Source organism: Eptesicus fuscus, chromosome 17 (assembly GCF_027574615.1).
Source record: "Eptesicus fuscus isolate TK198812 chromosome 17, DD_ASM_mEF_20220401, whole genome shotgun sequence".
Taxonomy (NCBI): domain Eukaryota; kingdom Metazoa; phylum Chordata; class Mammalia; order Chiroptera; family Vespertilionidae; genus Eptesicus; species Eptesicus fuscus.
The window spans coordinates 56,250,349-56,273,124 of NC_072489.1; the positions used below are offsets into that span (position 1 = coordinate 56,250,349).

A 22,776-nucleotide genomic window follows, 5' to 3' on the forward strand; every position below is an offset into this window, starting at 1 on the left:
CAGCTGTGGGGTCTGCACTAGCTGGCCACCCAGGTCTCAGAGAACCCGCGGGACGCAGCCCTCCAGGGCCAGGCCCCCACATTGTGTCCCTTGCTACCTGAGGCTTCTGAGGTGACACAAGGTCACGTGTGAGACAACAGAACTCACCGCAGTGCCGTTGTCGTCTCGGAAAACCTCCTGGTTGAAGTAGTCGAACAGTTTCTTTTCCAGCTGCAGCATCACCTGCCAAGGACGGGGCTGTCAGTGCAGGTGGGGGCAGAGCGGGGCTCAGGCCCAGTCCCACGCTCCCAGCTCGGGACGGCCGTGGTGGCTGCCGTGGGCCACCCACCCAGAGGGACAGGCTCTCACCTTCCGGTCGTTGTCGGACTCCCGGAAAATCAGCTTCACGACTTCGTTGGTGTCGGCGGCCCGGACCGTCTGCATCGTGGCCTTTGTGCAGAGAGTCTGGGAAAGACACAGAAACTTAGTCCCCCCGCCTGGCTGCCCGCGGCCCCATCACCTCAAAGCAGTCCGCTCTTTTCCTGACCTCTGTCCCCAGCCTCATCCTTTCTTCAACCCCCTTTCACAGCTCCCTGTGGAGGGACCCCAGAGCAGGTCCCCAGCAGTGCCTGAAGGCAGGCCTGTCCCCCCATCCTGACCTGCACTCCTCAGAGCGTCCCGCTGAGCAGCTGGGCCCTGGCCCAGGAAGGCCTGGACTGAGAACAGCCTGAGCGAGCAGAGAGGGCGGGTGGAGTCACAACCAGCCACGGCCTGGGGCCACTGGACAGGATCCGGAGGGCAACACGGCCAGAGGCGACGTGAGGAGGACACCAGCCCTGACGGAGGGGAGGGCGGCGGCTAGGCAGCAGCGGGGACAGGGAAGAACGGCGCTGTCACCCTCCAGGCTAGCATCTGATTGGCTAAGAATTAAACTAAATCTGGGCTTGTTTAGAAAAGTCTTCTGTCTTTGCCTGTATATGCGTGTGCATGTGTGTGCTCATGCGCAGATCACGTGAGCCCCTCACCCACCTGTGGCATGAAAATGCAGACGGACTGGGAGGGGCACTCAGGACACACATGTAACAGAGGAAGTGCAGGACACGCTCAAAGTGACCAAGTGCTGTGGTCAGAGCAGGGCTCTGAAGGGCCAACACCCATGTTCACACGTGTTGGCAGGATGGGATGCTGACAGGATGGGGGAACAAGTCACGTGGGGAATGTCTGAGACAAGCAGGCTGGTGTCCGGGCCGGTGGGTCTGATGCGGAGGCTCTCACTGGGTTGTGGCTTAGATATAAATACCCCAGGAAAGCTGTTTTCCAAAAAGGGCTAGATGATGTTTATTTTTAAAAAGACCACTGCAAGGAAACAACCACTTCTCACTTTTTAAAACACTTTCCTCTGCGCGGCCCTGGTGAGGTCCTGGTGCTGAGCAAGCCTTTGCCCCGGAGAGCGGGAGCCCCCAGGTCCTGGGCTGAGCCTGCAGGTGTGAGCTCTGCCAGCCCGCCGCTGGACGCAGACCCCCTCCAGGTCAGGGGGCAGGGGAGGCCGCGCCAGCCCCAGAGCACACTCCGGGACAGGCCATTGACATTCAGCGCACAGATCAGCTAAGCGGGTCAAGCCCCCAAAGTGGCTTTTGGACTCATGTGTCACAAATCAGTCTGGGGCCTTCAAAAGGGCGCGGATTAGAACAAGCCCCACAATCCTGAGCAGAGCGGGCCCCCTGCCCACCCAGTGCAGCCCGAGGAGGTTGCTCCATCCAGATGCTAATGTGCTTAAGTGGCTTAAGTGCTTCCGTGAAGGGGGATGGGCTGGCTGGGGCAGTGGACGGACAGCCATTGTAGCCACCACAGGACGATTCAAGAAATTCACGGTTCTCCTCCCAAAGGCATCTGCTGGAAACTTTTTACAAAATTGCTTTATCTGGCGGCTCCTAAAGGATAAACATCTGATCGGGCCTGGTGAAGGCACCCCTCCCCATCTCCACCCCCCCCACACACACACCCCCTCCCCGGCTCCTCATTCACCAGTTTGAAGAAGTGATCAGCCACCAGGCAGGCACTTCCCGCCTGCAATCCGCGTGCCCACTCATGCGGAGCCGCGCAGGCCGGCCTTTCCGGCTCACCTTTTACAAAAGGCGTTTTACTCTTTTGAAAGAGAAAAAGTACCCAAAATGTTGGCTTTAAAGGGCCATCTAGGGTTTATTTCATTATTAGCAGCCACACGCAGGGCACAGGCGAGGGCTGCCTGGCACTTGTCTGGTTGGCACTCGGAGCGCCTGCTGCTTCTCTAGGCATTTCAGGGCTCTCGCCATGTCCACCTCTCCTCGGGGCCTTTCTGCACGGAGCCTGGTGTGGGGCGTGCGGTGCGCTCCAGAGCTTAGGACAAGGTGCCTCCTTCAGAAAGTTCTCGGGTTCGGTGCCCTAAGGTTTGCTCTGTTTGTAAACATCAACCAAAAACTTATAAAGAGACTTAAAACTCTCCGCCAGGAACAGGAACAGGCACGGGGTCATGGGCTTGGCAGGGTCTCGGCTGCTAATTTCTAGTGGTGAGCCACAGCTGCAGTGCCATCGCCCCCTGGGCACCCTCGTCGAGGGCAGCAGCGTCACACCCGCAGCGCAGTCTGCAGTTACCGCAGCTTCAGAGAGCGCCCACCCGACACCCACCACACAGGGCAGGGCCGGGTGGGTGCCGAGCGTGTCCCTGTGCTCCTGGGGGTGGGAGGGTGGGGGTAACTAGTGAGGAGATGGCGCTGTGGGGGGAGTTCCGGGTGGAGGGCCCAGCCCGGGCAAAGGCTTGATGGGCAGCGTGAGAGCTGGGGAGCGGCCAGGCGACCCGGGGGTGGGGGGGGGGGTGAAGGGTAGGGGAGAGGGAAGTGGTGTGAGCAGGGACAGGTCAGGGCCCGCCTCGTGGAACTCTGGGTGCACAGGGCAGCGTATGCCCCCCTGGCTCAGGACCCCAGCCAGGGGCCCGGGGCTCCTTCCCTGCTCCGGGGCAGAAGGAGGAGGAGGATGCATTTCCATTTCACCTCTTCCCTCCACCAGAGGAAACAGGAGGTGATGTGTATGTTGCCAGCATATTTTGAATTAAAATCCTGTTTGGTTGAACACGAGCAGCTAGTCTTGCCTCTGCCCACAAACCCTGCGCGGCTGGGAACTCTCGTCTGGGTTTCGCTCTCCACCGGCGTTAGGAAGTCCTGCCTCTGAGCAGCAGGGGTCTGCAGTGCCCTCAGGCCCTGGGGCAGGTTCCAGAGGTCACCGAGGGTGCGGAGCAGGGAGGAGTCGGGACCCAGCGGGGCCAAGTCAGAGGTGAGGGTCACCAGGCGTTGGAGCTCGCCCAGTGCCCTCCGTGTGCTCCTGGTCGGGGTCTATGACACCCCGTGCTCACTGCGAGGATTACTGGGGCAGGCAGGACGGATGCCAAGGCCACGTGACTGCAGAGAGGACAGCTGGGTCATGAGGTGCTGCAGGGTCATCGGAAAAGTTCAGAAACAACCTGCCTGGAGAGCGCCCTTTCCGCTGAGCCCCAGTTATCACTGGTGGCTGAGGAGTTCTGCTCCTGCTTTTGTTTTGTTTTTGATGCAGAAAAGACGCCCTGTGAGTTGGCGGAGCCATGAACGTCCTTCCTGGGAGGCGAGCCCATCTACCAGGACACCCCAGCCCGGCCCAGAGCCAAGGTGCCAGGACACTAGCACAGTCCTCGGGTCCTGCCCTCTGGAAGCATCCAAGTGGGAGTGTGAGGGGACACAGGTCTAGGGTGACAAGTGGGCAAAGGTACCCACGTGGGATCAAAGGCCAAGAGGCCCTGGAACACGCTGTCCCCCCTCCCGGCGCCCAGAGCCCCTCAGGGAGCAGGGGGGATGCTCACACAGCGCATTCCTGTTGCTTCCCATCCTTGGCCCCTGGGCCCCTCACACCTGAGCCCAAACTTGTACCCGGGGGAGGGGCCCCGACACACGGCGTGAACCTCGCGGGCCTGCACATTGCGCGTCTGGCCTGGAACGGCACCTTCAGGGGTGCTGGGCAGGCCATTGTCTCTGGGTCGCCGTCACTGTCGTGGCCACACAAAGAGGGGGCGATGGAAGCCAGTCTGGCCAGAGGTCTGCAGGCTGTTTAAGGCACAACAAGGGTGCGGGTACGCCCGGGCCTGGACCCCCACGACCACCGCGCCCCCTGACCTGTTTCCCAGCTCCATACACACCGCAGGCAGCTGCTGAGGGAAGCATCCTATGGGGTTTTTAAGGAATGAGTCTATGGCCCAAAGGATTAAACTCTTCTCCTTTTCTAATTGAGACCTGAAGAAAATAACACCATGCCACCTGCTTCTGCCTGGACACGCCCACAACCACCACACGTCATAGGCCAGCCCACAAAGTACAGGAGCCAGAGGACCAGGTGTCCCAGCCCCGGGCAGTGGCAGCCCCTGGAGGGAGCCGACCCCAGCGCTCTGGGGCGCCTGCGGTCTGGCCCCTGCTGGTGGGTGGGCCCGAAGGTGCATTGTACCACCTTTCACGCCATCCCTCTCCACGTGACCCTGCTCCAGAGCTGTCACCGCTGACAATGCACACAGAAGAACATGCCGGCCTCTGGGAGCATGAAATCGGACACAAAGGCGAGGGACAGAGGGAAGCGGCAGCCCGGCCGCCTGGTGTAATTTCAGCCACAAACATGTTCACAGGACCTACCTCCGCGAAAGCGGAAAGGAAAAGCGTGTAGAATAAATGGGCCTCCAAACAATGTCTTCAACAGCTTTAAACAAAGGGACCAAGGATGCAATCAGCCTGAGGATGAACAAGGATGTCACCATGGATCCAGACCCCGGATGGAGATGCCGGCACTTTGACAACAGGGTTCAAGCGCAGAACCGTGAGTGCGGCCAGGCCTGTACTTCTCAGCACTGTTGTAATTTGTGCCAGCATCTCTGAGAGTTTCCTAAAAAAAGATGGCAACTAAAGGACAGCAAAACCACACTTAGAAAGCCACGGTGTAGCAGACGTGACTAGCCCACGTCTGGCTGATCAGGGGCAGGATCTCTGACGGAAGAATTCAGACGGGCCCTGCTTTCCAGGCAGCCACCTACCTCCTTCTACTTGGCACAGAGCCTGGAGCTGGTCAGCGAGGGGTGTGTGCCCTTCTGAGGAGGCGGGGCTCTGCCGTCTAAAGGCGGGGGCCTGGATGACCTTGGGAACATGCAGGCGTGAGCATCACCTTCTGGGGTGGGGCCCCTGAGCTCTGTCCACTCACAAGGGACTTTGCTTTCAGTTCCACAAGGAACTGAAATGGGTAACAGACAATGCCCCTTCAGCGGTCTCTGCCCAAATGCCGCCAGCCCATTAGCCCTAATTAACAGCCTTGCTCACGGACGTAGCTCCCAGCACCCACCCGCGAGGCCGCTGCCTTCTGGGAGCAGGGGCTTGTCCACCAAGCCCTGGAGACCCTGACGCTAGGCCAATGTCACTCCCACCAGCTCGCCCTTTCCCCTGGCCTCACCTGGGGCCCCGTGGCGTCTACACTCAGGGGACAGAAGGTGCCAGTGGACACTGTAACAGTTAGCTGTTGGGTTAAAGAAGCCAGCCTCACGCTCCAGGGTTCCCACTGCGAGGACACACGTGCTTTCTCTGTGCTGTGTCCTGTGAGAGCCACCAAGGCCAACAGCTTGCAGGTCCCCGGGCGGGGCTGTTCTCCCAGCAGGGCTGCGCGCCCTGGATGGCCCATCTGCCCTTTCCCTATCCCTGAGTCTTGGGGTTTCTTCCCTCCCCTGCCAGTGACCACTGGGAGGTGAATTCTGCAAACTGTGAGGAGACGCTCAGAATTAAAACATCAAGTCAGACAGATAGACAGATAGACATCCTCATCCCCTGGATTTCTGTCTGAGTTCTAGGAACACCGGACAAGCATTATTGGCTTGGCGACGAACAATTCCTTGGTAACTAATGTCCCCAGACATTATTTCAAGTCCTAAACATATTCAACAGTAGACAGGAGGACAATCATTAAATGGCTTAACGGATGGCTCTGAAACAGAAATCAGTTACAACTCGCCGTGGTCATCGGTGACGTATGGATCTGAGAAAAAGTGCTCAGACAAGAGGAATTCTTTGACCGCCCCTGATGGGTAGACACATGCTGTGCCCTGAAAAGTAAGTGCCCATCAGACAGGCACCCGCTGCTGCCCACAGTGGCCGCTGACTGAGGTGAGTCTGCTGCGCCTGGAGGCGCCGAGCAGGCCGCTGGGAGCCTTGAAGAAGAAAGTGGCCAACACTCAAAGCAGCAAGGGTCACACAGATGCCACTCAGCCTGCGGTGGGAACGGCACAGCTCAGTGACATGCACGTGCACATGACTCCAATGAACTCTGGCCAAGGTAGCACCCTCTTTCCTATCATGCTCAGGCACACACACGTGTACATGCACATGGACACATGCACATACATGCAAGCACACACATGCAAGCACACAGGCACAGCTCTTGAGAAGCAAGGGGGAGACATGGCTGCAGGCAGGGCAGGGCCTCAGTGAAGCGTGCACCAGTGATTTCCTCGGTTTCTGGATCAGGGTGATCTGCCCGATGCAGACAGGACCGTCCTGGGAGGGACCTGAGGAACCCAGATCGAGCGGGGAGGCCGACCCTGTCAGGTGTGCCCTCTGCCCTGTGGACAGGCACCGCTGCTTCCCGCGGTACGTGCCCAGGACACACCATTCCTGTTACTCTGACTTCCCAGAAGGCCCTTCCACAGAGCACTGCCTTCTCCAAGGATTGCCCTGGAACCCATGGGAGGAGGGAGACCTCTAAGTGATCGCTGAGAAAAGTTCTGAGGGCCCAACAGTGCTGACACCACCGGGACCAAAGGGCGGGGCCGAGCTGCCGGCGAGCTGGTGGCAGTTAATGAAAAGGCGCTGTCATGAGGGTTATGTCAGCAGCGGAGGCACCTTCTTCCTCTTTGTTCTATATTGTCCACTGTTCGTCCAGAACAACAACACGCCATAAAGACCCTTTCATCTCCTCCTCAGACGGCTCCCGCTGGCTCCCTCCAGCTTGGTGGCCTGGGGTAGCACCCACCCAGCATTCCCTGCAAACCCAACTCAGTTTTGAGCAGGAAGCAGCGTAGCTTTCTCAGACTTGTGTCCAGCAGGTGTTGGGGCACATGCCACTGGCCCAGGACTGGCTCCAGGACAGGCACTGCCATGAGGCCCCAAGTGAGGCCCGCAGGGGACCTGCACACGCTGGTTTGGCCTCTTGAGGACATCCCCAGCCTTCCACTGATACGCCTGGGCTCAGCCGGTGGGAGGGCGTGTGCAAGGAGGCACAGACCTGCACAGGCAGCCACGGACCATGGCCTGGGAGTGCCTGCCACCAGGCCTGGCACGGAAGACCTGCTCTGAGTCCTAAAGTCCCCATGGGGCTGTACCAGCCTTGAGGGCGGGCAGAAAGCAGGACCTAGCAGAACACCCAGAAAAGCACATTAAAGATCAGTGAGCTCAGAACTGATTAGGATTCAGATAATCTTGTTCCTATAGCAGAGGGGAGGAGGGGGGAAGCCACAAATGTACTGTCCTTTTCTTCCTTTTCCATAATTAGAATAATTATTCTGACCTCAATCTCTAGTTGGAAACACTGGCCAATGTTTATAAAGCAAACTTTCTGGAAGAAAACCCTCTAATAAAAGCCCCGGAGACGCATCATAATTAAGTTGAAACTATATTTCATTTTTGATTAATTGTCACAGGCCCTATATCAAACAGACCAAATAAAGGTCTCTTTAGAACAGTAATGAAAAAATAAATCAAATGATGTAAATTCATAATTCTATTCTTTAAACCAAGCCTCTTTAAAAACCAAGCAAAGGAACTGACAAGTACAGCTCGGCTGACACACCTGACGCCTGGTCCCTCCAGCAGCCCTGCCCTCGTCCATCAGAGCAATTCAGCGTCACGAGGCCACGGACAGAAGTGTCCGGAGCCGGAGGGAGGCTGCTCAGCGCACAAGCTGGGCCCTGCGAGGTCTGTATGGACCTGTCCACACTGCTCCCAGTTCAGAAAAAAACTCCATGACCGCTAACATTTGCCGAGGGCAGTGAAACAGGCTGGCTGTCGTGTTGAAACTATGCATTCCAGAGACCAGGAGACAGGCCTGCAAAGGCCTTGCTCTAAGGAAGGCTTTCTCCAGGCTGCTAGGGAAGTTGGGTGGCACATCCTTGCCGCTTGTCTAGTGGATGGCAAACTGCCCTGACCTCCCGGGCTCCTGACACCCACCACTCACGGGTGCAGCACTGGATGAAGAACCGCCGCCCATGGGGGCTTCCGCCGCCCGTGGGGGCTTCTGCAGGGCCGAGCCAGGCTGCCAGGCACACCCCAACTGAGGAGTGGCAGTCACACCTTGCACACACGCATGGGGCCAGCAACACAGCTGTGGCCCTGGCCGCAGGGCCCCCACCAGGAGCTGGCCTGGCCCGTGCCCGCTGGGTCCCCAGGCTGAGGGGTCCTGGGTGCAGAGATTGGTTGGGTTTGGTTCAACAAGGTGACCGGAACCCAGATGAAAGCCAGCATTTCACCTGGTGCACGACATGTGCTCAGCCGGCGTCAGCCAGCATGGGGGCGATCCGGTGGGGGGGTTCTCAGAGGGCTGACCAGAGGCAATGCCCCTTTCTGCTGTGTGGGAGGCTTGGGGACATCTACAGCGATTTCCTCATCCTCTCCCAAGGTCGCATGATCAACTAGGACCCCACTGCCCAGCACCCCTCCTGCGAGCGTGGCTTCCTGGACAATCGCTGCTTTTAAGTCAGCTCCTCACAGGACATTTAACAGGCCCACCTGGCACCTGAACACACGTGTACCTGTCAGTAACTGGCTTTTGAACACGGCTGCCAGCCTCCAAAACGCATCCATTACCGTCACTGTCGGCAGTGATGGGCGGCAGGTGGGCGCTCGGCTGGGCCGAGAGGAGATGGAAGCGCCTGGCACTGCTGTCACTGTTTGTCACTACGGCCAGCTGAGCGCCCCAGCTGCCAGTTGCCACTGTGCAAGGCATGAAACATACTCTCTGAGTGATCCGCCAGCAGGGCTGAGTGGAGGCTGCATTATTAATTAGTTCCATGACGCGTGGCCCGATAGGGGGCACATGATAATCGTGTTTAATTTGTTTATGTTTTAATTATGGCTTAGGCGGTGCCACATGTGATCAGAGTATCCTCTCCTCAGTTCTGCTCTGCAAGCCTGTTTATATTAATTTGCATCTGAAATGCGAAGTGGCTGATGCCTGGGGGACAGTCTTCCCAGTGCACACAGCGCCTCTCTCCCAGGCGGGTTCCGGCCAAGACTGCGGTGACCCCCGTAACCTTCCCTCACCACAAATGACGGGCTTCCTCCTAGGGCTGCCGCAGCTCCCAGCGCCCGCCCTGCTCCAGCCACAGGGGGACAATCACTGCCTTTGACTCCCTGCTGTCCGGATCTAGCTCGTTGCCTCTCTTGCTCTAAATATGGATTGAATTAACCTCCGTGGATGTGCCAGCCGGACACAGCCACCGTCCAGGACCAGAGAGGCTCATTGCCGCTCCAGGTGGGGTCAGCAAGGAGACCAAGTCAAGCTGTGGCTTCTAGTTGAGCCAAAAACATAACCTCCACCTTCTTCCTCAGGAGGGAGGTTGTCTGCCAACTCCAGACAAAGCAACGATGCCGCCCCCCATCCTGACAGCACCCTCAGGCCTGCGTACCACGCACAACCCAGCACTGGCCAGGACAGGTGTGGACACCTCTCACTTGGCCCTGGGTGATAGGAACATAACTTGAGGGTGACCCCCTGGAGCTGAGAGCACAGACTTCCCCAAAAACACAGGGGTGGGATGGGGCTGTGTGGCCTTCTCCTGCCCCCAGGACCTGGTCTGCAGGCACTAAATGTGGGTGTCCAAAGACGGTGTCCCGAGAGGGGTCACTGCTATGGGCAGCCTGCCTGCCCACCCAGCAGGAGGAGAAGGGATGGTGCCAGACAGAGGCCCAGGCTGGTGGCGGTGCTGAGGACAGAGAACGCTCTGGGCCCCTGGTGGGGGGCGGGGTGAGACAGAGGGCTTGCTACCCACACCCCAGTGTCTGCCTGGGGCTGCGCCTCCCCCACCCACACAACTGTCTGAGACCCCACAGGACTGCACGGCATGGGGTCTGGTGCTCCAGGTTGTCTGAGACCCCACAGGACCACCCAGTGTGGGACGTGGTGCTCCAGGTGATGCCCTGGCTCCCATCTGCTGAGTCTAGGCCCCCTGATCTGCATCTCTAACGAGCCCCCTCCCCCACCTCCCCGCACATCCTCATCAGACACTTCACTTGGAAGGAATGAAAAGGAAGGGGAAGTGTGCCAGAGGCCAAGTGGAGAGCGCAGCCTGAGGCCCTGAGCCCACCATCACCGAGACCGATCCCTGCACATGGCTGCACATCCCAGAGAAAGGGTGCTGGGTACACATGTTGGGGGAGTGGGAGACGAGTGTATTTTATTAGTGGGCTGCGGCCCCCCCAGGAACGCACCTGCCCCTAACTGAGCACACGGGCCTCCTACAGTCATGCCCGTGCACCCACGAAGTAAGAAAAAGGAGAACTCTGACTGTACAGACAAGTCTCCCCAAACCCTCCAATGGCCCAGGCCCTCCTGCCCCAGTCACCACTGCCTGCGGCACCTCACGCCCTGCACAGCTGGCGTGCAGCTCAGCACCCGCCACGGGAACCAGAACCAGGCTGTGCACACACCTGTGACTATCTGACCTCAGTCCGGAGCCCTGCCCTTCTATGTGATATTTGTTCTATCGGGAAGAAAAGGCCATGTGTGAAACTCTGACCTTTTTCCAACGTGCAAGCTGCTGGGTGGCTCCTGATTGATCAGCCGAGGTCTTTCAAGGCCCCGCTGTGCTTTGCTGAGAGGAGACCCTCCAGGTGAGCGGTGGGCAGTTCCAAGCAGAGCAGACCCACTGGTCCCCAGCACCAGCGAGTAATGAGACGTGCCCAGGGACTCAAGAGCTAACAGTGCAGCTCTGCAGCCCCCAGTGGCCTAAGGTTACTGGGGAAGGCGCCTTCCTCCAGGGCACCGGCTTCTGTGGACGCTCCGGCCGATGGTGTCAGACACGGGGCAGATTCCAACATGACAGGAGCGGCTGCTGAGTTCCCTAAGGCTGCAGGGCCTGAGGGACGTTGATTGGGTCCCTGATACCTGACTCATTAGCTCTTCAATTTCAAAATGAGGAAAGAAAACTCAGCAGACCCAAAGGAAGCATTCTGTAGTCCCAGGGGCATTCACCTGTCCACCAGTCTACCTGACATCGGAGCCCCCGCCCCACGCTCAGGGGCCCTTCGATGTCAGGGAGCCGTGCTCTGGTGGTCGGTGAACATTACGCATGTGTGTGTTGGGCTGGCTTGGTGAGGTAGCGCCAGCTTAATTAAATTATAAAAGAGGATTTCAATACAACATTATTCATTTCTGTCAACCAAGGGGAGCTGTGGGATGATCAAAGCCTGCTCCGTCTGTCTTTAAGAAATAATTTCCTACCAAAGACGGAAGATTAATGTGTGACGATATTTGTAACGAGACTACTAATGGGAAGATAATAACTCGGAGGGACTGCCACTTTTCCATATTGTTGTTCCCACCGTGGTCACCACACATGCGCTCTGGAGTCTGTGCCAGGCGCGGGACCGAGCTCTGGCAGGCTTGCCTGGCACACTGCTGCCGCCTCCCTCCCGACACCAGCTCCTCCCAGGCAGGTGCAGGCTCAAGGTGGAGGGGTCTCCCTCTGCAGCGGCTGGGAGAGCTGACATCAGAGCTGCAGCCCAACAGCACGAGAGGCCCCCACCCACCGTCCCAGTGCCCCTGCAGCGACCTCGTCAGGGAGAGCCGACCCCTGTGCCTGGCCACCGGCCTTGCTTCCTGTGACACACCAAGGTCACACTGCTGGGACATGGCAGCTGCACTGAGCCCTGCCTTCCAACCTCAATGCCCAGTGGCCAGGTGGAGGGTTTCCATCTATACTTCTTCCTCAGCAGGGACATGGATTCAGGGGCCCGAGGGGACCCTGGCCCTGTGGGTGTGCCCAGGAGACACACACGGCCTCCGCGTTCCCAAAGATGGAGTGACATCGATATTTATTAAAGGAGACAGAATGTGCCATGAGGAGAGAGAAGCCGAGACAGGGCGGAGCGCTGGCCCCCGAGCTGCTTCCTTGTTTCTTTTCAGTAGTTGACAACTTCAGTTGTCAAGACAGAACAGGTCCTGCCACATAGCAGCGGCAGACGGCGACTGCGGAAGTCTGAGGGACCCCCATCCACCTGATCCCAAGAACAGCCCCCTTTTCTGATAGCAAGACATTTCTTTATTAGGAGTTTTTGCCGTAAACATAACCAGTGGGAATGACGACACTGAACTCGCCCATAAAGGACAGCATGTCTCCACTGCCTTCCTAACACCACTGAACACGCGTGGGCTCTAGACGGGCGGGGGCTGGGGGCCTACCTCTACCACGGACTTGGAATCCAGTCGGAAGTTGAAGTCACCAAAGACAAAGTAGGACACTTTCTCGAATCGCTGGTCAATAATCCTGGGAGGAGAGAAGGAGACAGGTTAGTGTGTGTTCACGCCCACTGGCTGCTGCAGCCACGCTCCTACCACACATTTTATACCACCCCCCGTGGAAGGCAGATGCGTACCCCCAACACTTAGCAAAGTGGCCATGGCCACACATGTCCACCTACAGTGCGAGGCCCTCTCCAGCATCGTGTGCCGCCAACAGGTCCTCATCGACTGGGCCAGCAGCGTGAACACACTTGGTGGGAGGCACAGCCTGCACCAGGGAAGACAGGCTCCCACTGGGGTTCCCAGGATTCGGGAAGCAGCCGGAAGCTGGTGTGGTGGTGTGTACAGGGACCTATAATGGCAGGACCAGCTCAAACTGGTCCTGCCCTGTTTCCAACAAGACCTGGAACCAGTCACTGGGGGAACGCTGTGGACACCACTCAGGACTAACACTGTGGACCCTTAACTGCCTCCTCCTCCCCTGCCCCCTGCCCCCTGCGCCCACCCCACCCCCCCCCACACACACCTGGACCCTTTCAGAAGGAAGGCCTGCTGTCCAGGAAGATCTAGTGCTGAAACCCCTTCAATCCGCCCTGAGCACTGGACGGGGGGACAGAATTGAGCCCCTCCTATCTTCTTGCCGAATGAACTCGCACAAAAGCTCTTTCTTTTCTCAGCAGCCAGTGCCATCGTGTTGGCTCCCATGCCGTGCGCAGTGAGCCCTGCTGGGTAACAGCGTGTGGAGGGCTGGGCGCCCAGAGGCAGCCATGTGGGTGAGACGGCCCACAGGGCCCCAGGCCGCCTTCGCCTGCCTTTGGATGGTCCCTCTCAGGCAGGGAGGGCCGCTTGGACTTCCCTGAAAGTGTTTACATATCATCCCCATTGGATGTTTCAAAGTTATAACAGCAACTTATCTTTTCAAGCAGATATTGCCTGGCTGGAAAACATGTTCCTACCGAATGTTAAGTGGATCACAGCGTGTTCCATAAAGACTTTCCATTGAAAAGCATGCCCATGGCAAGTGTGGCCTCTACCTCTGCCCTCAGACAAGGAAGCCTGGGAACTGCTCAAACCTGCTGGCCACCGCCCACCACGCCATCCATGACTGTGGCTCTGAGGGCGGGCAAAGCGCTAGCTACTCCTGTTTCCAAAGCAGAACGAGAACCTCTTACAAGTCAATCAGCCGAACAGATGTGTCGCCTGTGCAGAAGGCAAGGCAAGCCTGGTGACCAAGCTTCCCAGCGTCACTGCCCGGCTGTGGCTTCATGGACACACTTGCTGTGCAGAGCTGTGGGTGGGCTGCACTGAGACGGACTTAAACCCTCATTGGACCAGGCGGGCAAAAGGTCTTCACCAGTCACTCCGAAACACCTACTCGGATACCAAGGAACCCGATGCGTCCCAGCCCACCCCGTAATGCCTGTTGGTACAGTTGTGTGGAGCTCAGGCACTGTGCCCTCCTGGGGCAGGCGCACGGGCGTGGCAGGCCACGGATCACCTGCTCGGTCTTTGCTAACTTGATTCCTCATCTTGAGAAACTAGAGATGAGTGACGGGCAGCACGGGGCTGGGTTGGCGCCTCCTGCCGTGATGAGGACGGTTGGACTCGGCCCTGAGGATCCGGCTCCCAGGTGCTGTCAGGCGGCCCGGAGGCTGCTCTCTCACCCGTGTGTGTCTGAGAGGGTGAACTTGCTGTGCTCTATGTAACCTGTCTGAGGAGTGGAAACGCCGTCTTTGTTTTAATTTGCGTGGTTACCAGGAGGCTGACCGTCCTCTCATGCACCTGTTAGAATCTGCATTCTCTGCTTCTACTTGTTCAGAGACAGCTTTTCTTTTTAGTTCCTTGCCTTTTTCACTTTGAATTCCAGGAGTTTTCCTGTAAATTGTGATGTTAACTCCCGTCTGTTGCTGGCCTTTAGCTCTGTTTCTGCAGACATTTTTGTTTTCACGCAGTGAAATAGACTGATTCTCCAGAAGGCCTTCCCGGCCCCGTCCACAAACGGCTTCCGTCCTTATCTTCAAGGTGGAGTTCTGCGGCTGGTTAATCCATCTGGAGTCACACTGGGAAGTAGGGGTCTGAGTTTATCGATTTCTCAATGGTCCACTGAGCTGCACCATCTATTAAACATTCAATGCTTTCTTCCCGAGTTTGTAAAGCACAAAATTCCTCAGGCGAATTGGAACTTTTTGTGACTCCCTATTCTTTTCTGTGGATCCTTCATCCATCCTGGACACTTTTCCTTAATCTGGCTTTATAGGGAGACCTTTCTTGTCGACAATCTTTAAAAAACCATCTCGGCCATGTTCCTATTTTTCTTACATATCAATTGCTCTATCATGTAGCTAAATTTCATGACAAGCCCTGTCATGAAATTTAATAATATTTAACTATTTTAATAATATTTAACTATTACATTAATTTGAAGAGAAAGAACCTTTTCACAGATTGTTATTAATGGTGCAGGTGACTAGCAATTTCACTGCGTTAAAATTAAATCTTTCTGTAGAGGAAATACTAATCAGGAATGAAGGCGTCAGAGGTGTGGGCAGAGACACCAGCCTCACTCAGCCCGTGGACTGGCCCCCACTGTGACCAGGACAAACACGGCCCCTCCTTCCCCCACCTGCGCTGTGCTCACAGGTGAGGGGACAGAACCTGCCTCACAGGTGCCCACAGGAACTAGCTATTGCAGCCATCCTGGAAAAAAAAAAGGAAACTTTTTCCTGGTGTTAAACATCTTAAAAAAACATCCTGAGAACCTGTGTAGGTTCCTAGAAAGGTCAGTAAGAGTCCTCCCCTCAGGACCCTTAGGGCATGGGTTCCTGGCCCCCACCCTGTGCACAGAAGCCACACGGGAAATGAGAAGACAGTGACGTGCTCTGCTTCCATGAGGGAGCCTTGTCCCCGCAGGCTCAGGGCCCGTCCTGTGCAGAGTACCAACTCCACGGTGCTGCCACCAGCCGTGGGCCAGTGAGAGGTCAGGGAGCACCATCACTGGGCTTCAGACTGAGAAACCACACCATTAGCACAGCTCATTATGCTGACTGACTTCTGGCTGTCAGCTGAGACCACACAGAAGCCTGTTCTCTCGCCCCGGCACCAGTCCACCTGCACTTCCCCAGGAGGCTGGCGTCCCCAGGACACGGAAGGTCCCCTCAGCAGGAGGCAGGTGCTGGCTCCCTCACCCTCAGTGCCTCACAGATTCCTGCGGCCCACTTTCTGGGCCTGGCTCAGCGTCAGTTCTCTCCTGACCCAGCCTTGGCCCTGACACCCAGCCAACCAGCCTGCCCTCCCAGCCCGTGGCATGAGCACCACCAGTCCCCGTGGCCCTGGGTCTGAGGGTCAGGCAAATCCATTCAGTTCCGTGATGGCTTCCTGGCACCCCAGCGGCATGGCAGGCACAGCACAGCCCTGAGGTGGCTGGGAGTCCCAGGCCACATGGGTCCCGTGGCCCAGGATAGGAGGCCCTTAGTGGCCATGCTTCCTCCGCTTGTTTCCTGCTGCTTCCCACCCCCGCCCAGCCTGCTGTCCTGCATGGGACCTCTGTCCTTCTCGGACCAGAGGCAGAGCACCTGCCTAAGCCGTGTCCTTGGGGCACACTGCCCCCCCCCCCCCCCCCCGCCCGCCAAAGGCCAGTGAGTGGGTCTGAGAGAGCACTGTGCCCATGGTGTTTCCTGAGACATTTCTGCTGCTCAGAGTCAGCACTGCTTTGTCCTTGGGGAGGGGCCAGAGAACGTGGCAATGGAGACATTAGCACAGCACCTGGGACGTGGCTGAGGGCAGTCTGAGAGGGTGGCTGCCACGGGACCCTCAGAGCCCCTCATCACACGGCGCCCTCCTCCCAGCCAGCACATGTGGCTCAGTCAACTCAAGTGATTTCTCTCCAGCTTGACTTTGCCTAAGGGAGGAGGCCTGTCACTCTCCTGGGCGGAAAGTCTGTGTCAAGGCATCTGCACATTCTATTTCAGTAACTTGTTGGCTCTGTTCACGGGACAGCGCGGGAGCCGGCGGTCCTTGAGGAGCGTCCAGGGAGAAGGTGCACAGCCCCAATGACCAGGCTGTCACCGCTCTATTGTCGTCCGTGCTGCTGTTCCCTGCGTGCCGTGGACTCTCAGGCTGATCAAGCACGCACACGGTTGCAGAAGTGGGGACACTGCATATGGCCTGCTGGCCTGCAGGCTGTGAGCACATCACGCAGGTGTGCCTATCGGGCACCCTTCCTCTGTCGGTGAGATTAATGGCAGCGGGTGCCGGCTGAGGGGTGGCGGGACACATCTGCAGTCAATCTGAGCTCTGAGGAACTCGCTCTATGCGGGTAGGACAGCTGAAGACCACTCTCGTCACAGGAGAGGCCAGGGCTCCCATTTTGTGGGACCCGTGAGGGTTCACGGTGAGCCAAAACCTGGAGGCTACACGGAGGCTGCAGGGGGTAGGTGCTGGGACACCCCAGCCTGGAGCAAGGCCCACAGGAGAACACAATCCAGGGTGCATTTATGGGACACCAGGGTGACCCCCCGCCAGTGACATGAGCTGCTCCGGGGCGCGTGCTAGAGCTGGGCAGTGGTTGATTAAATGGTGAAAGTGTTTGGCTCAACTGAGGCCCCCACTTTTGATGGAAAGGGAATTAGAGACTAGGAAGAAATGTGAGCGGCTGATACCCTCACTATGAGTTAGGAAGCAAAGGCTATTTGGCTAATTAGATGGTAGAGTCCAATTGAGGTAAATTCTTAAAAAAAAAAACGAACAAATTTCAAATTTCAGATTTAGCACCTGATTGAATACACTTTAGAAACCTCTCAGTGTTTAGAGAGAGAAACGTGGGCCTGGCTCTCCCACCCGCAGGGAAGGTGCGGGGATGGAGATGCCTGCGCTGACGAGTAGAGGGTTTCAGCGGCGTGTCCAGAGCCTTGTAACACTGTCATTAAAAACCTAAACTTTATCCTACTTCCGTGGCTCTCTCTTCTTGATGTAATGGCCTGCACCCATTAATAACAGCAGGGTCTGAAAGGTCGTGCCGCGGCGGCAGCGGGAGGGGCCGCCACAGGCCCAGGCAATCGCCTGAGTGCCGGGCCCGGGGCCTCACTTTTAATTTCAACAGAGTGCCATTTGGACCAGGAGGAAAAAAGCGTTGTTTTAAAATTAATTACCTTGTCAGGAGCTATTATGATTAAAAAGTAGGCCCACATCAATATCGCGTGCCTAATTCAAAAAGGGAATTACAAGAACAGCCATAAAAATCAATTTTTTGGGCCTTGAAAATGGAGCGTCTTTCTGTTTTGACAGGTGATTTCACTATGAGACAAACCACAGGGACACTCACACGTCACGGAGGCCGCCCAGCAAGCAAGGGCTGCGGACTTGGGGGGCCCGCGGCAGACCAAAGACCTCCGGGATGGAGACAACGTCCCGAGGGAAGGCACAGTTTAAAAATTCAGAAATGACAGCATTTGCAATTGGTCGCCTCGGAGCGGCTGACGGTCAGTGTCCCAGATCACAGACTCGCCGCCACTGGGTCTCTTCCCCAGAGCTGCGCGGCCTCCGGACATCGGCGCCCCTCCCCTGACTAACCCGCCAGCGCTGTTCCTTCTCTTTCTGTCCGTTCCTGTCTTTTAACTACGGAACAGAGTGGAATTCATGTATAATTAGGAATCAACTAGCGTCGGCTTTTGTTTCTCAGATCTGGTAGAGGCCGCATTCTCTAATAATCTTTATTAGCAAAAACATCAACAACAGAAATTACTACAACTAGGCAGAACATTTTAAAGTTCCTTAAACGTTTCTCCTAATCTTAACATGTCTCATTGAATGGTGTGTGGTAGAAATATTTAAGTGGCTATAAACAAACTGACCAATGTACTTCTCCTTCCTGTGCTGGGCGGGGCCGGCAGCGCCAGGCGGACAGTCCCTGCTCTGACTCCAGCCGGCACAGGGAGCCCGTGTAAAATGGTTTGTCCTGAGGCAGAGACAAGGAAAGAGGACACGCGTGAAGGCAAAGAGGAAAAACCTACTGACAGGACCTGAGCCGGCGTCAGCGTCAGCACGAAGCTCCCAAATATTCCTCTGATGATCCCACTGGGTGTCATGTGCAGTACCAACAGCCAGGGAGCCTGGGCGTCAGGGGCCAGCCCGCCAACTGGCCCTCCCAGGCCCAGCACACACTCCTACAGCCAGGCCGGCCAAGTGGTGCCCATTGTGCCCACCACAGCACCCATGGGTGACACACAGACCCTCAGCCACTGGAGGGATCGACATGGAGAAGTCACAGAATCTTGGGCACAGCCACAGCCCTGATGGAGCAGCGCACGGAGAGAGCTGGGCCGGGTGAAGTTTTCATGGTAAGGTATTCATTCCCAAATCCACTCTTTCCCACAGGCGTCCCCATGTGAACTGCTCATGTTTCTGAAAAGTCACCTCCTGTCTCGGCTGCTCGAGGCCTGAGGCCCTGCTATGCACTGAATCGTCTCCCCAAGTCCACGTGGTGAGGCCCTGGCCCCATTGGACTGTGCTGGGGATGGGCCTTTAAGGAGGTTAACATTAGATGGGTCACAGGGTAGGGCCCTGGTCTGACAGAACGAGAGACGCCAGAGGCCCTCCACAGGGCACGTGAGGACACAGTGAGGAGGCAGCCCTCCTGGGCCTCCTCAGTATCCGGCAGGGAATCCCAGCTTGACTCTCAGCCGAGTGAGTCCTTACACACTTTAACACCAGTGAACCCAGGATACGACACTCAGCCTCACAGGTGCTGGGGAAATGCCATGTTCCCCAGCCTGGTATGAGCGTGGAGAACGTGGCGTGCACCCGGTCACAGCACAGGGCAGCAGGCATAGTCCAGCAGCCAGAAGCACCACTCCCAACATCGTCCTGAATGTCAGTAAAACACCGAGGACGGCCCAAAGCAGTGCCCGCAGAGGGAGTGGCCCCGGAGCAGGGACAGGGCCGAGCCAGGAGCGCCTGCAGAGCAGGTGCTCAGCACGACAGCATTCGCGATGCCAGTGCTGACGAAGAAAACGCAGACGAGCCAACGTGCACATGTGCTCACACATACCCGCAGTACAGCAATGTGGCCACGGAAGGACAGGCACTAAATCAAGATGGTGAGGGGGAGGGGCAGGACAAGGATTCAGGATGGAGAACATAGAGATGGCATCCATGTTTCACTTCTTAGCAAAAGGACATGTGAGACAAACGCCGAGATGTGAACCTCATGGAGCCGAGTGGGGGGTGCGTGGCTGTCATCAGAGCCTTCCCCTTTTCTGGACGTGTGAATCCGTTTTCAATAAATAAATTGAAGGATAGATTACAGATACCATCAATCATCCGAGATGTAGAACAGCGAGCTCATTTGTTGGGATGCAATTGGACTTCACGTGTCCTAACTGGGCGTGATCCTGCCCGACACCCTGAAAACGCCGTGTGGTGAGCACTGGCCTGTGCGGCCCCGACTCTGAGCTGGGCTCCAAACAGACATGACAACGGCCACCCAGGCTTCCAGGCTGAGGTCCCTGAGTGGACGGATGTGTTTACAACCAGGAAGTCAGGTGGCGGGAACGAGCGCCCAGCGTCCAGCGTCCAGGTCTGTGGGACCTGCCTCAGCCTGGACACCAGCGCCTCTCTTGTGCTCGCAAACAGCGAGCGAGTTCTGGGAACAGCCTGAAGAGACACATTGAGGGTGGAGGGCCTTTGAGCAGGCTGACAGCTGACTGATGACCGGCCCTGGGATGACAAAGGGGGCCGTGGGCGGCCGGCATCACATCGCCTCTCCCTGGGAAACTAATTGCCCTGAATTGTTCACGGCAACATTATTTTTCTGGCCATCATCTCCTCTGAATGCCCAAAATGAGCATGAAACAACTCTTTTGACCGGACATAAAAGTTAAATGTCCCAATGTTGATCAAATTAACTTCAGCGCTGTGACAATGGACTGTATTTGTGAGAAAATAATGGAGGGGACAAAGGGGCGCTTTATGCCGAGATTTCACAGTTGTAATGTAAAAATGTTTCTGTTGAACTAGGCCAGGCCACATCTCAAAGGGGAGACAGAAGAGCCCTGTCACTTGTGGAAAAAAATCTCATTTCACGGCCGAAAGCTCCAGGAGGTGTCAGGAAGTCTCAGCCCCGGGAGGGACACTGGCTGAGGTCTCTGCTCCTGTTTAATCCCCCAAATGCTCCCCAGAGAGCTTAACTGTGTGTCCGGGAGGCAGGCAGACTGGTCCAGGGCCAGAGGGGACCCCAGGCCAACACAGGCCCCACATCCCTGGAGCCCCGCACCTCCAGTGCCAGCCTGACGCTCTTCATTAATTGGGGGTTTGTCTTCTTTTTCAAAGTTTCATAACAAGAGATTAAAAGCAAAAAATTAAACTGCACAAAAAGCAAGATTATTATTTGTAATAAAACCACCCAGAGGAACTCCCTATCTGCACTTTAACATTGAAAACCCTATCGTCACATCTCCAATAGGAACCCTTCCCAACCGGCCAGGCTGGAAGGAGGGGTGCTCTGGGTCCACGCGGGCCTAGGGGCCAGAGGCACGCATGCCTGGCACTGCTGGGAGGTTAAACACGTCTGAACACAAACTCTCCATTTTATAATAAGCTTTAGATTTACAGAAAGGTTGCAAACATAGCCCTGGCTGCCTCTGTTTTAACACAGGGTCCCACAGCAGCCCGGGGCTTCAGGCCGACGCACCTTCCCCAGGTCTGATGGCACCAGCTCATGGAAACGGGGACCCACAAAACTTCACGGGGAGATTAAGCCAAGAAGGCAGGCTCGCCTCTCGGAGCCTCCTCGCTGTTCCCTGTGTTCCCGGCCTTCAGACAATGCACCCAGAGGTTCCCAAAGAGTGAATGGGGCACTGTTGGTGGCAGCGTCCATTCAAAGGGCCGGCATGGCATTGTCCTCCCAATCGGCAGAGCAGAATGCAGTCTGCTGGTGGCTGCCAAAAGGTTAGCAGCCCTGATGAAAGGGCGGCCCGGTATTCACACTCCTACAGAGCCGCCCTTTGTGCTGCGTGCAGAGGCCGGATCTGCGGCTGGCCGAGCCCCCACACAAGTGATTCGTGGGAATGCAAAGCCACAGGAAAGTGCCAAAACCCTAAGGCCACTTTCCAAGAGGCTGCAGGGGAATGGCAGTTTGGGGCAATGACACAGTTTAATGCCACACCCCACTGACAACCTGACCACAGTCACCAAAGCAGACTGCTCACGGGTCTGCCTCAGCCCCGCTCCATGGGAGGTCCCAGTGAGTCGTACAGCCCCCCAGAACCTGTCAGCCAGAGACCGCACACAGCAGTTTCCTAACAAGGTCCTTGTTCCTGGCCATGGGCTCGCTGTCCCAGGCATGGTGGCTCTGCCCACAGGGCCCCGGCCTGGCAGCTCTCGGGGAGGCCAGCATCGGCCACTGCAAGGGAACGCTCCCAGGGCGGCTCTCCTGAGCCTGGTGTCACCGCACACCTTGCCTCCTTTGCCACCTCCTGAATCGCGACACTGTGTTCCACGCCAGCACTGTCAGGTCAGTGCCCAGAGAGAACCTGCTGCAAGCAGCGCAGGTTTTCGGTTCCCTGGGGCCTCAGCACAGACTCAGCAACACGAGCCTGCGTGGTGGAGGCGCTCCAGAGCCCGCTGGGTGAGAACAGGCAACAAAGGACTCATGGACGAGCTGGTCAAAGGATGTCATGCCCCGGCCCAGGGACACGGAGCCCCCGTGACAGGTGGTCCTGGGTCAGCACACGGACCAAGCAACGGGCTCCATGGCCCTGTGGCTGAGGCCCCAGCTCTGGAGGCAGGTGAGGAGCTCAGATCTGGGCCTAGGTCTGCTCTGGCCCTTCCTCACCTCAGGTCACCCCACCTCCGAGCCCAGTCTGGTCACACCCGGAGGCTGCATTAGGGGTTGAGGCAGCTGGGCCCTGGGTGGGCAGGACAACCAGATCCTGCATCCCGCACTCCTGCCTCCTCTGTGTGGGCCTGGCAGGTTGCAGCAGGGACTTGGCTGCTTGGACAGGGCGTGGGCCCTCATCTCAGGGCCCTGGAGGTGAAGTACCACCACCGTCACACATGGCAGCAAGGGACAGAACCCCATCCTCCGACCCCTGTGGAGGGTACATCCTGCTAAGAGGAACCCAGAAGGAAGGAACCTGCAGGGAGGGACCCTGGCCCACGCTGGAGGGAAGCCCAGAGGGGAGCCTGGTGCATGCAGGAGGGGTCAAAAGGTCAGGGTCCGGATGCAGTGCCAGAAAGAGGTTAGCTGGTGACACGGGGCCA

The 22,776-nt window shown here is 57.2% G+C and overlaps 1 protein-coding gene across 3 annotated transcripts in view; it reads right to left on the bottom strand.

The window, feature by feature from the left end:
• The window catches only part of INPP5A (inositol polyphosphate-5-phosphatase A), a 141,650-nt gene that overhangs the window by 15,217 nt on the left and 103,657 nt on the right, over positions 1-22,776 (bottom strand). For all 3 annotated transcript variants that reach the window (XM_028149653.2, XM_054729017.1, XM_008144378.3), the window contains exons 9-11: positions 12,460-12,544; positions 349-444; positions 148-222 (exon numbers count right to left, since the gene is read on the bottom strand). In XM_028149653.2, the coding sequence (XP_028005454.1) occupies positions 148-222; positions 349-444; positions 12,460-12,544 (256 nt within the window). The remainder of the gene's footprint in view (positions 1-147; positions 223-348; positions 445-12,459; positions 12,545-22,776) is intronic.